Genomic DNA, 13,225 nt, shown 5'->3' on the forward strand with positions numbered 1-13,225 from the left:
TATCTTTATGTGATAAAAGTAGTTTTCTTTTGCTTGTATCTTAAAAAGAAATCCAGATAAAATGTAAAATTTATAGCTGTATAACCCTTTGATAATTATATGAGTCATCTGTGTCATGTTAACAGCACGACCAACTGAGATGCCAGAGTTTGACATCTACATCTGTGAGTCTAAGTACCATGAGCTGGAGCACTCCATCAAGCGCCTTGGCAAGGGACTGAAGGTAGGATGTCACATAGCAATTATTGTTCTCATTATAGTTTTTGCCAGGTCACTTGGTAATATCAAAGACAAATAATTTACAAGAAACATTTCAATTTTTTTGTTTCAGTTACATTTATTTGTCATCTTTAGACCAACCATCACATTTTTAGGTTTGACGGTCCTTTGTAAATATTTATGATCTTTGGGTGTTAGTTGAATAGCCTTTGTAAATAAATCAAAACCTTTAGAGACATTTATGGTTGAGTAGTTGCAATCTTTCTCTGCAGAAACCTGCTTTATCACAGAAAGTCACCGATGATGAAATCTACTTCTTCAGAAAGCCAATAACACTTCAGAAAGTAAATATAAAACATTTTGTGTCTTATTGAATTTTAAACCTTGGCCTTTTAATGCTGTCAGTATTCTTTTGCATATAATTTTTTCTCTAAAGCTATAAAAGCATTATGTAATTAACTGAAATTATATGGCTAGAAAACATGTTCTTTAATTATAGAAATACAGTTCATAATTAGTTTATAAAATGCATTCTATAGCTGTCCAATTTATTATTATATACAAATAATAATAATTACAAATTATAGAATTAGTTAATCCTTTTGGCTTCAACTGGAACATAAGGGAGCATTGAATTTCTTCCTGCCATCTTGGTCCCGGGCAAGCCAGCTGACTTCATTCAACAGTTCACACCTAGATGTCTGCTTCTCTTTCTTCCTCCTGGTGGTATTCATCTGAAGTCAGTTTGTGGATGCCTGGTCTTGTCCATCTACAGGATGTGGCCTAGCCACCTCCATTTATGTTTCACCTCCTCCAAGATGTTGATGATGCCAGCGTGTCTGCTAATTTCTGTGCTCGTGACTTGCAGTTTCCAGTGAATTCTGAGAATTTGACAAAGGCTTCCTCAAAGCCTCTGAGCCAGCTCTTGATCTTCTTGTTGATTCTGTAGGTTTCTAATGCATCTAGGAGCATCCATCAAACTTTTTAGATTTTCATCTTGGTAATGATTTGCAATCATTCTGCAGCCTGTTGAAAGCTTGTCTTCTAGATCAGTTCTAGTGAAGATGTCTTTTGATGTTGCTGTTAGTTGAGAGGTAACTGCTGAGATACTTGAAGTCCTGCACTTCCTTCAACTCTTCATCACATACCTTTGTTTTCATTGTTCTGTTGCTCATCAACTTGGTCTTGTCAGTGTGGATCTTTGCATTTAGGTCCCCCATTACAACAAGGTCATGTTGTAGTGTTTTGTGTATCTGTTCTTGAGGTAAGAAAGTTCTTTTTCCTTCTCTGTTTTGGCCTTTTCTGTTGGCGCTTAGTGCTCTAAAATGGTGGATATTTGTTCCTGTAGAAGAACCTCGTTTTGATGATAGCTCCCTCCCTAACAGACTATACTTCACCTTCTTGCCCATCATGATCCCCACTCCCCTCGATGAGTTCATTTCTCGTCTCGGGCATGCTGTTCTTTCTCTGCATGTGGCATCTGTTTACAGGCTGCCTTGCCATAATATAGCCTCAGTTGCTGGCACAGCGTAAAATAAGCGGTCCGGTGGCGCAACGGTTAGCGCTGTTAGCGCCTGTCACCAATACAGTGAAGGTTGGCTGCCCTGAGTTCATTTCTCGTCTCAGGCACACTGATCTTTCTCTGCACGTGGCATCTGTTTACAGGGCTGGCTGCTTGCCGTGATATAGCCTTAGTTGCTGGCACGGCGTTAACACCAATTCCCCCCCCCCCACAGCGTAAAATACCAATTCCCCTTCCCCCCCTTGATTTTGACAATCTCTTTCCTAACACATTTTTTCTTCTGAAATAAGGGTCAAGATACCTGAGTTGGTCCACCTCATGCCAATTTTCTCAATTTGCAGTCTGTACCATTCTTCCACTTCATACATTGTCTTCACATTTCAGGCTGCTGTTGTCGTTTAATTGTGTTTCTTCAAGGACTCCATTACTCCTTATACAAAGCATTGCTACCATTTTCCTCAATTCATCATTTGAGGTTGAATGACTTCCTAATGATTCTGTCAGCATTTTTGCAGCATAGTTTTGTTTATTTTCGATGTGGGTTGCTACCCCTATGCACAACCCTCCTTATCATGGGCATGGGATCAGGCAGCAGTGGAATTATAATAATACAATTCATTCTATCATTATATGATGCATTCTACAGCTAGAGAGAGAAAATTAAAAAAATTCCCCCCACCTTGCAGCCATCTAATATCATTTTCACATGCCCAGGAACCATCACCATTACTCATGCGAGCTCATGATGACCAGTCCTCATTTCTGGACACGGAGAGCATGAAAGATGCGGAGGTGGACACCACTAGTGACAATCTGAATGCCTCTGTAGAGGAGGCCATTCCACAGCCAGAAAAACCAGCTAAGAAGGTTAGTAAGAGTAGTGTCTCTGGAACTGTAGCTTCTTTTGTTTAAGGAGTCTAAATCATATAAACACTATTGTAAGAGATAAATAGTTGAATAAAAATAATTTCCCCTCAAGTCTTATTCAGGTTTAGGTGTCACTGTGATACATGTAAGGTTATAGAGGAAAATACCGTGATATTTGTTTCAGCAGAAAAGTGCAAGTGCAAGGCGACAGCCCAGTGGATACATTGTATTTGCTGGTGAAATCAGGAAGGCCATACAGAATGAAAACCCTGACAGCTCTTTTGGAGATATTAGCAGAATAGTGGGGCTGAAGGTGAGATAGGAAAATCCAGATTCCATCTCTTCACTAGATGTTTTTATTTATTTCAAATGTCAGCATAAAGTTGTGTTAATTGCTCTGGTGCAAAGAACTGGGCGGTGAAATTATTGTTTGGAATTATGATCTTTTGCTCATCTAAGCTCTTGATTTTTGTTTTGTTGGAAACCTTTAGTCAGTGAATTCAATGTAGTCGGTTAATTCATTTTAGTGACCTCAGCTATGCAAACAATCTCCCATCTTTTGCATATGTTATGTGTGTATTTCAGTGGCGCACATTGTCCAAAGAAGACAAGGAAAAGTATGAGGAAAGAGCCAAGAGAATTGCAGAGGATATGGCAGCCAAGCAGCAGGAAGCAGATCGTGCTTTTAATGATTCGCTCAACCGTTCCCAGTCTCCATGGTCAGATGTCGGCCACTCTTCTCCCAGTGCATCTTCTGCAGGGAGACCTAACACTCCAGGTAGGTGTCCTTTGGTGCAAGGATGTGTTTATTCTGTGACCTGCAATATCTTTTTTCTTATTTCTTATTTGTGAATCACAGGGCCTCATTTTTGTGTTGCATGTGGTGGCTCTTTTTTGTATTTAGACTGAACAGTTTTTATTTATAGATTTTAGTGTTATTTCTGTAAAACAAAAATGTTAACTGGATAAGGCTTTGAATTCCAGTCCTTAAACAGATTTTAGTGAATTTTATGCAGTTATTTGTAATGCAGTGTTCATCATATTTCCCCAACGAGCAGTTAATTTTTTTAAAATTCAGCTTCACATCATTGAAAACTTGCACTAAAGACAACAACACAGACAGCAAATATAATCCCATCTGCTTTGTACACTACTTTCATCAACCCACTTGGAGATAAATGTGTGGTTGTCTTGTTTATTCCCTCTCTGAGAGAAAGAGGGAGTGTGTGTTTTTCTTGCTTCTTTTCTTTTCATTTGTCCTTTCTTTTCCTCTTACTATTTAATTTTGGGGAAAAATACTTGTATAACAAATTGATATTTAACGACACACACATCTTCAATCCTTAGTACACTGAACATTTTTCTTTCGCCAAGTGTGAATGCATTAACCCTATTTGTTAAATGACAAAGCATTATTTTTCTAGAAAATTTGCAATGTGTAGAAAAAGCACTATTATGGACATAAAGCTTTTGAGGAGGTGTGTATTTCAACCCAGCGACTTAAGTAATCTGCGTTGCTGCAACAGATTAACATTAAAAAAAAAAAAAAACAGGCGTTCCAGATTGCCATGTGTTCTTGCTGGATGTCAGGGTGCATATGACTGTGGTATGGTGTATGTGTGAAACTGTGTACATGTAAATTTGACATTGAGTGTGTATGTCAGTGCGGCTTGGTATAAAGATTGCTTTGTGTGCATATAAAAATGGCATTGTGTGTGCATGTAGATGTGAAGTTACGCATGCAAATATGAAATTATGCATGTAAAGATGGCATTTTGTGCATGTAGATCTAGAATTGTATGTGCATGTAAATATGGCATTGTGGAATTGTGTGCATGTAAATGTAGAATTCAATGCATATGTGTGAACATTTGTGTGTGTGTATGTAAATGTAAAATGTTTTGCATTTACATATAGAATTGTGTTCATGTAAATGTATGTATGGGATGTGTGCATCTATGTTTTGCTAAGTTTTGGGGTAGCCTTCACAAAAAGTGTGGAGAAATTGGGTGTTGCTGAGGAAGAGTGAAGCTTGTGTTGATATCTAATCTGGCACCTTTTGTGCATGCTCTGCATAATTGTCTGTAGGTAGTATGCAAGCTGACATGGATGGTAAGTCTTACCTGTACAGGTGCTCCTGACTTCTCACGTGGCTTGCATCGTTGCTGACTGCTTCCAACAAAAAAGCATTAACACTTGCCAGTTATTGAAAAGTCCAACGGCAGCAGATTGTCATGCTGCAGACTAACATCTAGATTCTTTTTTGTCTACTTGTGCTGCAGATATTCGTTTCTTCTTCATACTGTACCAGATGACATGACGATATATAGATCGCCCTCTAGCTACCTCAAATTCAGCTGTCTAAACCCATGCAACACAGTAGGACCTGAATTCAGCTCAGCCCCCTCCTATCCCCACCTGTCTTTTGCCGCTACCAGGAACCCAGCCAGACTGCAGGAGCCTGTCAGAGCATTAAAGATTTACATTTAAAGATCAGCTCCACGAAAGGTCAGTGGAGGCTGTTTTTACTGGTACGCAAAGGAAAAGTTATTTCAGCACAAACATTCGGGGCCTGGATAAAAGCAGTCACCAAGGCCACCTTTGTCATCGTGTCTCTGACAGGGGCTTCCCTTGGCTCTGCTAGAGCACATAGGTTCAAGCGGTTGCTACCAGTCTAGAGAAATTTAGCCATGAAGGATATCATTCAGGTGATAGGGTGACATGTTTGCTAGATTCTACCTGGGGGACCTTGCACACCATTCTGAATCCCTGAATACAGTTGGTGTTGTCTTGGCAGCTCAGCATGTGACATGCACAATGGCCAGCTCAACCGGCCTGAGAGCAACCTTGCCTTAGTGCAGTCAGGACTACCTCACAGCCTTCAGCTCGATTAGATTTGGGGTAGGCGTTTTGGTGTTTTGTCTCACTTTTTGTATTACTAGGTCAGCTGAGAGGATGAGGTGCCACTCTCTCCACCTGTTACTTATTCTCCATATGGTCATGTCATCTGGTACAGTACGAAGAAGAAATACAATTTTTGGTGGTAAAAATTTCTTTCTTCGAGTACTTACCAGATGACATGACAGCTAGCTCCCTCCCACCTCCCCACGGTGAGTTCCAAACTCAGTCCAGGCGAAAAACTGGAGTAAAATACTTACTGATGTGACAGGCATAGGATAGGAGGGGGCTGAGCTGAATTCAGGTCCTACTGTGTCGCATGGGTTTGGACAGCTGGATTTGAGGTAGCTAGAGGGTGATCTCCATATAGTCATGTCATCAGGTAAGTACTCGAAGAAAGAAATTTTAACCACCAGAAATGGTATTTTACATCTGTTTCTTCCAAGTCTCTGCATTATTTATGTCATCCTGCTTTTCTCTTTCATCGTTGTGTTGTGCTTGTATCATATAAACTTGGTGCTGTCATTGGTGACATTCACTTTTCAATTCTGTAACATTTCACTCAAGTTTTATGATGTGAGCATGAAAATTATTGTACATTACCTGAACCACGTGAATTTCACTGGACTGGCTCTGACCAAAAGCTAAAATAATGAACATGAGGTTTTCTTTTCACACCTGATAGTGAAGGTGAACATGAAGATTTCACTGATCTTTGAAGTTATCAGAAGAAATGCCTTAACAATCATGTGCATGTTGAGTCTGTGTAAGACATGATGCAGAGAGACTGTAGCCATACTGTGGGTCTCTGTAGACAGCCTGTGGCATATTGCAGCAATGATGGAGATAGGAACTTGATGCACTGATGATTTTCAGCACACAATACAACTGTTCCCTTCCAGTGCTGCCACCCTTCCACCAAGTTCTCTTGCCTTGTGACTTTGGTGTGTTGTCACTGAATGTTGTAAGCTTGAAGCCTTAATTTGTTGTTTTTGGTTGCATTGTATGTATTGTTATTTTTGGTTTGAAGTTCTGCACGCTTTGATTGGTTTTATTTGGAATGCTAGGGCTGTATCCTGCAGGCTACAACCCTCCATTCCAAGGCGGCTACCCAGCTTACCCTGGCACTCCTGGGGGCCCACCACCACCCCCAGGGTACCCCACTCCCTCTCTTCCTCCCCAGGCCCAGCAAGGTGGGTACAGCTTACACGTGCTTTTGCTGGTTTTGCATGTTCTGTAAAATGTTGTATCCAGTTAAATTGTTTTTTGCATGAAAGTTTAACAAAACAGAATAACTTGTTCTCTGATTTGACGTACAAGAATTGTTTCTTTAAGGGGGACATAATTATGTCATCCTGAGAGAAATGTAAGTCACCATGTACTGCAGCCAACGCTCTTGACTTTAGGTTTATTGATGTTAAGTTTAATAAAAATTAAATCTTCATCTCTTCTTTGTCTCTCCCTTGAGAAGAAAAAGTAAATATGCTAACTAAAGTGATCTTTGTTAATATTACATCTATACTGTTGAAGGCATATCTTGCCACTGACAAGTTACCTTTTTCTGTCATAATCTATTTCTTTGTTAATGTATTTTGTATGAAATTCATTTCACTTACGTCTGTATACACTACTGAAGATAGCATATTTTAGAAAGAAATTTTAGAACTGTAGTTTATCAGTTTAATCTGGTTTGTTTGCAGAGTTTTACTATGTTGTTTTGTGTAACTGCAAGAATTGTTGCATGACAAATTCCATAGCGGCTAGTTATCGTTATGTGGTGAAAGCATGATCAGCTATGGGTCATTGACATGTAAAACAAGTCTTTGGTAGCAGCTAGTGTGTATGTGTGTGGGTGGGGGTGGTTTTATTTTCTGCTAGCAGAGTTGAGCCCAGATTGTGCCACTTGTTCTTTGTGTGTACATGGGGTACAGCACTTTTGTGTAGAGAGTTCATTTTGTATTTCACTGCAGAGTAGGAGCATGTACGTGCATTGACCACCTCCCCATGCCTTGTAAGACTGTGCACTGATCAGTGTTGTTGCTTTGGTTGGTTTTCATTTTTTTTGTTGTGCTAGGAGGCGGGTACAGCGTTCCCATGCAAGCGGCCGCGTACCCGCATCATCATCAGCACCAGCAGCAACAACAGCAACGTATGATGGGCTCACCATACAGCCACTACCCCCCAGCCCAGGGTCAGAGCCCACTGCAGACTAGCCCCCATCCCCCAAGCATGCATCTTTACCCTAACATGCCCCTCGGGCCTGTCAGTCCCCAAGGAGCCAATGGCATGCCCTCCCCTGGAGGGCATACTATGTTGCCACCTGGTGCCCTGGGGCACACAGCGTTGCCAGGTATGAGGCATCCAAGGGGGAAGGGTGTTGGTGTGGACGCTGTAAGTGCCCTAGAAGGCCCGCCTCGTAGCAGCTGACCACTGCTGTCTGCTCTTCCGAAGTTTGACACCCTCTGGTGTTTTCCTTCATGCTAATCAAGCCTGGGTCTGCTTTGCTGATAGCTGCTTTGTGATGTGGGACGTGTGTAGAATGCTTAGCATCTTCCTAACTTGGCTTTTGTGTTTATTGCAGCAGAACGCAACAGCTTATTAAATCAGCCTTCACCTACTTTTCAAATGCAATTTGTAACGTTCATAGGCAGTACCTTCAAGCATCAACAGAACAAGTACTACATAATGAAGTAATACTTTTTGATCCAAGAGAGAGGAGTACAAACAGTTCTAACTAGCTAGCATACTTTGCATTGTTTACACACTTTGTAATGGCTGTTGCATTATTTGTAAACACTTTCTAAGTTTTTCGTTCCTTTTCAGGAAAAAGGCTCTCATGCAGCTTACTCTTTCTGATGCTTGAGAAGGTTTCTTTGGGTTTCTTGGATACAAACCACAGGGAAAGACACTAAAACTACAGAACATCTCTTTGTTAGGGTTGAGAGATGGGTTGTTGTGTTGAGGCAAAGCCAAATTATTGTTAGCAGAAATATTTCTTACAGGCAAATACTTAATGTCTTGCTGTCTTAAATGCTTGCTGCTTGTGTCAGGAGCTCCACTAACGTACAGGAATGCCTCAGCTGTCTGGAGAGAATGATGCTTAAGTTATTGTTGAGATATCATTGACCAGCTTGGCTGCATATGTTTATAGCTTTGTGTGTGTCTGAGTTTGTGCCCCCTCTCCAACACCACATACCCAAATGCAAGCATGAGCATTTGCTCCTGTGTTGGTCTCTATGTATGACTTAATAGGAGCATTGCTGTATGGTCACTTAAATGTACCATTAAGTGACTGTCACATGCACACACACACACACCTTAAACATGGTACACTTTTAGTCTTTTAGTTTTTCTTTCTATCTAACAATACTCTTTAGAAATCCTTTGTAAGTTTCCTGATAACTCTCCTGGCTAGTCCCATCCATTACAAACCACAGAAGTTACCTTACCATAAAATTATTTTGTTTGAATCCAAGAAAGGATGTGTCAAAGCTTTACATTTATCATACTCTATCAAGTACGATGGATGTAAAGTTTTGAAGTCTTGCTGTTACTTAATCTACTAAAGTTTTGAGATTTTGTTTAAAAGTTTTATTTCATGAAAACTGCAGATGACTGCATGGATTTCTCATGGTCTTGAAGTTTTTCCAATATGACATGGAATGTCAGGTCCATGTTGTGTCTTGGAACATCTTGCTTTGTTTTAATAAGTTTTAGTAATCAGTGAGTGAAAAAAAGTTCTGCCTTAAAAGCTTCATTTAAAAATAATTTTCTTAGTCTGTGAAAAGACACAATCTAACTAGTACTTTAAGTTTCCTTATAAATTCTTAATGATCATTTTCAGATTGGCCACTAGAAAATGTTCTTTCTGTTCATGAAATTACTTGAAAGATCAACTTTTTGATCAATTGCACCATCCCACATGTAGGTGCAGATGTGCAGGTATCAAGAAAATCTTATAATGAAGAAGCAAACATTATCCTGGCATTACTTGTTAAACATTTGACAAAAATGTGATGTCAGGGCTAGCTCTCCTCTGTGTAGACTTCTATGCACAAGTGTGTGTGTGTGCATGAGAGAGGCTGTCCATTCACACAAGATGGTTCACCCTGGTCTGAACATACAGGAACTGGGCTTTGGCTGGTACTTGGTCGTGGAAAACACTTTTCCCATGTTAGCCACTTGATTTTTTTGTAAGGACTTACTCCCTTAGCCATTATCTTTCCCAAGATTACCTACAAGGCAATGGAGCCATTTTCATTTGGCTAGGGTTGTGGTATAGTAATAATATATGCAAATTTTTTAATTGCATACTTGCATTCCTAAGGAGCATGCTCTTAGCGCTTAAGAACAAGAATGAAACATGGACAGCATATAAGGGACAGGGAAACAAACAAATAACATATTAACTATAGAAGAATAAACAACAGTACTAAAGAATAAAATAAAATACAGAAAACACAAAGAGGAACCAACTAACAGGAACAAGAGCTGAGATTCATATGATATTGCAAAAGGAAGGATGGAAAAGGGATGGGAAAGGTTGCTAGGAGTAATGTTTATGGAAGAGTAGCGTTTTCAGTGCATGTTTAAAGGATTCAATAGTGGGTATGTGGCAGATAGGGAAAGGTAGAGAGGAAGGAAAAATGGTAACAGGTCTGTGTCAACCCCTTCCTGCCCATGATGATGCAGAAGTGGAGGTAACAGCAATGTCATGGCATCAGGGACGAGTAAATGTGAATTCAGATGCATGTACAACAGCAAGACTGATTTATATAAGCAAAGTATATGTAGACCATGCATGGAAAATAGCTTTTATAAAAATAGAACTGAGTTTAGCATATTTTTGAAGGAAAGCTGTTTATACTACAAGATGTAGACTAAAACTGCATGTTTAAGACATGAATATAAAAGTAAAAAAATTTTTTCATTAAAGAAATTTAACAGCATTGCTCAAGATATTTTGTGGTGGGATTCTCTGAATGACTGTAATGTCTGGTCTTATCCACTGGAAAGAACCTTGGTTGCTGGGGTTATTCACAGAGCAGATACGATGTACCCGAGCAGTTACCTTCACTAATTAAGCATGCCATTCCACAAGTGCTTGTGCTATATTTTATTCCATCTTATCCTGATCTAGAAATGATGCTTTGCCAACTAACAACATATAGTGCAACTATAAGTTTACTGTGCACTTTCTGCTCATTTTACATGCTGATTCTGCACACAGTAACTCTTTTTTTCTGGAGTAGTGTGAATTTTGTATAGTTCATAAGAAACACCAAGTTTTATTAACAGCTTTTCTGGGTTTTTTTTTTAATTAGGAACAGCAAGTTTTTACTTTTCCAAGAAAATGTTGAACGAGATAATTTTTGCTGGTCCACTCAAAAAGTCTTCTTTTCTCCTTAGCATCCTTAACTTCTTTCGTTTGATTTCTGGATGGGTGGAGAGAGGTGGAGGGGAAAGGGGAGTTAAGTTGTTCACATGGTTACGTGTGCTGAACAATGTGGATGTGTTGTTTGCTGCTTCGATTCCCTAGTAGTTTTTAAGCATGTATCTTTTTATAGCAAAATTATGTTTGACATTGGACTTATTACAAATGTTAACGGGGTGTTATGAGATCCTAAACCTCTCTAGGAATTCAATCAGCCAGTATTGAAGTACCAGTTTCAGTAGGGCATGAGTATTTACTGCTAACCAGAAAATTTTCTGTACAAGAACCATTCTTGAAAAAACTGCATTAAAAAGCAGAATAAATTTTCTATAGAGTTATGTGCCTTAAATATGTTTTTTAATCTGATATTTGAATGAGTAAAAATATATTTCCCCAATGCATGCAGCACCTCAAATGTTCTGGTGGATGGTTCTTTCCCTCTGGTTATAAAACATATTTTTAAGGAACATATTTTTCTTTTTCAGTTGGATTTGTGGTGTGTGTGTGCAGGTCAGGGTATGGTGCCTCCACAGCCCCCAAGGCCTCCATCACCTATGTTTGTTACAGTACCTCCACGAACACAGCGTCTTCTGCATTCAGAAGCTTATCTCAAGTTAGTCTGTTTACACATTGGGGTAATCTTGCTTGTTTAACTTGAACTAGCAGACTTTTAAGGTGTGCTGTAGCATGGGTATCAGCATACATCTTTAAATTTATGTAACTTATTCTGTTTAGGTACATTGAAGGGCTGAATGTTGAGAACCGCACAATCAGTAACTTCAAGAAGACTCTGATTGCAACACCAGAGAATACCCCAACGCCTAATGAAACACGTCTACCCACCCACTGGTTGGCCCAAGGAGCTGGTTACCATGGTAGTGTGACCAATGCTTTGTGGGCGCTGCGGGACTTGATGCTTAAGGACACACTCTCCATTGCACGTACCATTCCCTTCGAAGACTTGTAGTGAGGCAAGTTACTGGTCTATTTAGCAGATTTAGCATAAACATCAGGGTTTTATGATTATTGCAAACATTTCCAAAGCCAGTTTTTCAGGAAATAAATTTTTATATTCTGAAAACTTTAATAAAAAATGAAGTGTTTTTATAGAGCTTGTAATTCTCTACCTTTTGACAGATTTCTGCATTTAGAAAAAAAATAATTTTTTCCGCCCTAGAAAGTGAATGAAGTAGGATACCATGAGCACAATCTGTAAATATTTTAAAGTTTTAATGATCAAGCAAGGGTGCTTTTCGTTCCCCTACCTTCTTCACCTCAGGCGAGGTCAAAGGCCAATAAACAGAAGACTCTGGGAGTTGACAGATGAAAGGTGGGATGCTAGAGGTGATTAGTTGCAGGTAGTGGGGAAGAAATGGGGTCAGGACTATTTTTGAGACAGCGACCATATCTCACAGTCAAACAGGTCATGCAGCTGAAGACAGGGCAGTGCAGACTGAAGGGTGAAAGCTGTAATGAAGGTGTAATTTAGAACATGTTAATCACACTTAATGTAATGAAGTTTTAATGATTTGGTAAGAGTAATAATCACTACTTCGATATAAAAGAACCGAAGACAATCCTACGGTGTAAAAAACAAATCATAAATACAATAGAGACTGAGACACAATAAATCATCTGTCTATGAGAGCTCAATGAAAGTAAGTAAAAACATGTCAGAGTGAATTTAGAGGTAACTTGGTTTGTCAGAGAAAAGTAAAATGAGAATTAACCAAAAATGATTAGGCTGGTGAATTTACCTTTAAATCCCAGCTTAAAGATTTGCTGGTGGAGATCGGCAGTAAGGAAGACATAATTCAGTAATAAAAAAGAAATCTGTGCATCTAATTAGTTAATCTGCATCTTCAATTTCTTTTGAGGTTATCGATTGGGGATGCCCATTTGTTGCTGTTTTGGACTTCCTCCTTTCTCAGGCTGAACCACTAAAGCCATTATGTTGGTAATAATACAGATCTGGACATTTTGCATCAACACCACTTATTGAAAGATTCTTTTAACTTCACCCTTAATCTACCTCAGCACAACTGGACAACAGTATACGACTATATGGTGTATTCACTGCATCAAAGTGTTATTCACACACACAAAATTGTATTTAATCCATGCAGATCATCTCACCATTATTTCTACAACTCTGGTCTGACCCTGTTTGCCACCACTGAAATCTCAATTGATTGCCATAGCTGAAATATTTGCTGCAACTGAAACAATCCTAATTGCAACATTAATTCTTGCCTAACAATGCAACTGAAATCCTTTTACAGGAT

General features: G+C 39.3%; 1 protein-coding gene across 11 annotated transcripts in view; it reads left to right on the plus strand.

The window, feature by feature from the left end:
* Positions 1-13,225, plus strand: part of LOC112571961 (protein polybromo-1-like) — a 35,835-nt gene that overhangs the window by 21,459 nt on the left and 1,151 nt on the right. For 4 of the 11 annotated variants that reach the window (XM_025251395.1, XM_025251399.1, XM_025251403.1 and 1 more), the window contains 10 exons: positions 126-223; positions 492-563; positions 2,456-2,608; positions 2,793-2,921; positions 3,194-3,386; positions 4,697-4,720; positions 6,574-6,699; positions 7,581-7,856; positions 11,451-11,553; positions 11,676-11,911. In XM_025251395.1, coding sequence (XP_025107180.1) covers positions 126-223; positions 492-563; positions 2,456-2,608; positions 2,793-2,921; positions 3,194-3,386; positions 4,697-4,720; positions 6,574-6,699; positions 7,581-7,856; positions 11,451-11,553; positions 11,676-11,907 — 1,406 coding nt within the window. In that variant the 3' untranslated portion in view covers positions 11,908-11,911. The remainder of the gene's footprint in view (positions 1-125; positions 224-491; positions 564-2,455; positions 2,609-2,792; positions 2,922-3,193; positions 3,387-4,696; positions 4,721-6,573; positions 6,700-7,580; positions 7,857-11,450; positions 11,554-11,675; positions 11,912-13,225) is intronic. The other 7 variants (XM_025251396.1, XM_025251404.1, XM_025251401.1 and 4 more) reach the window with 7 other exon arrangements.

The sequence above is a fragment of the Pomacea canaliculata genome, linkage group LG9 (genome assembly GCF_003073045.1).
Source record: "Pomacea canaliculata isolate SZHN2017 linkage group LG9, ASM307304v1, whole genome shotgun sequence".
Lineage (NCBI taxonomy): Eukaryota > Metazoa > Mollusca > Gastropoda > Architaenioglossa > Ampullariidae > Pomacea > Pomacea canaliculata.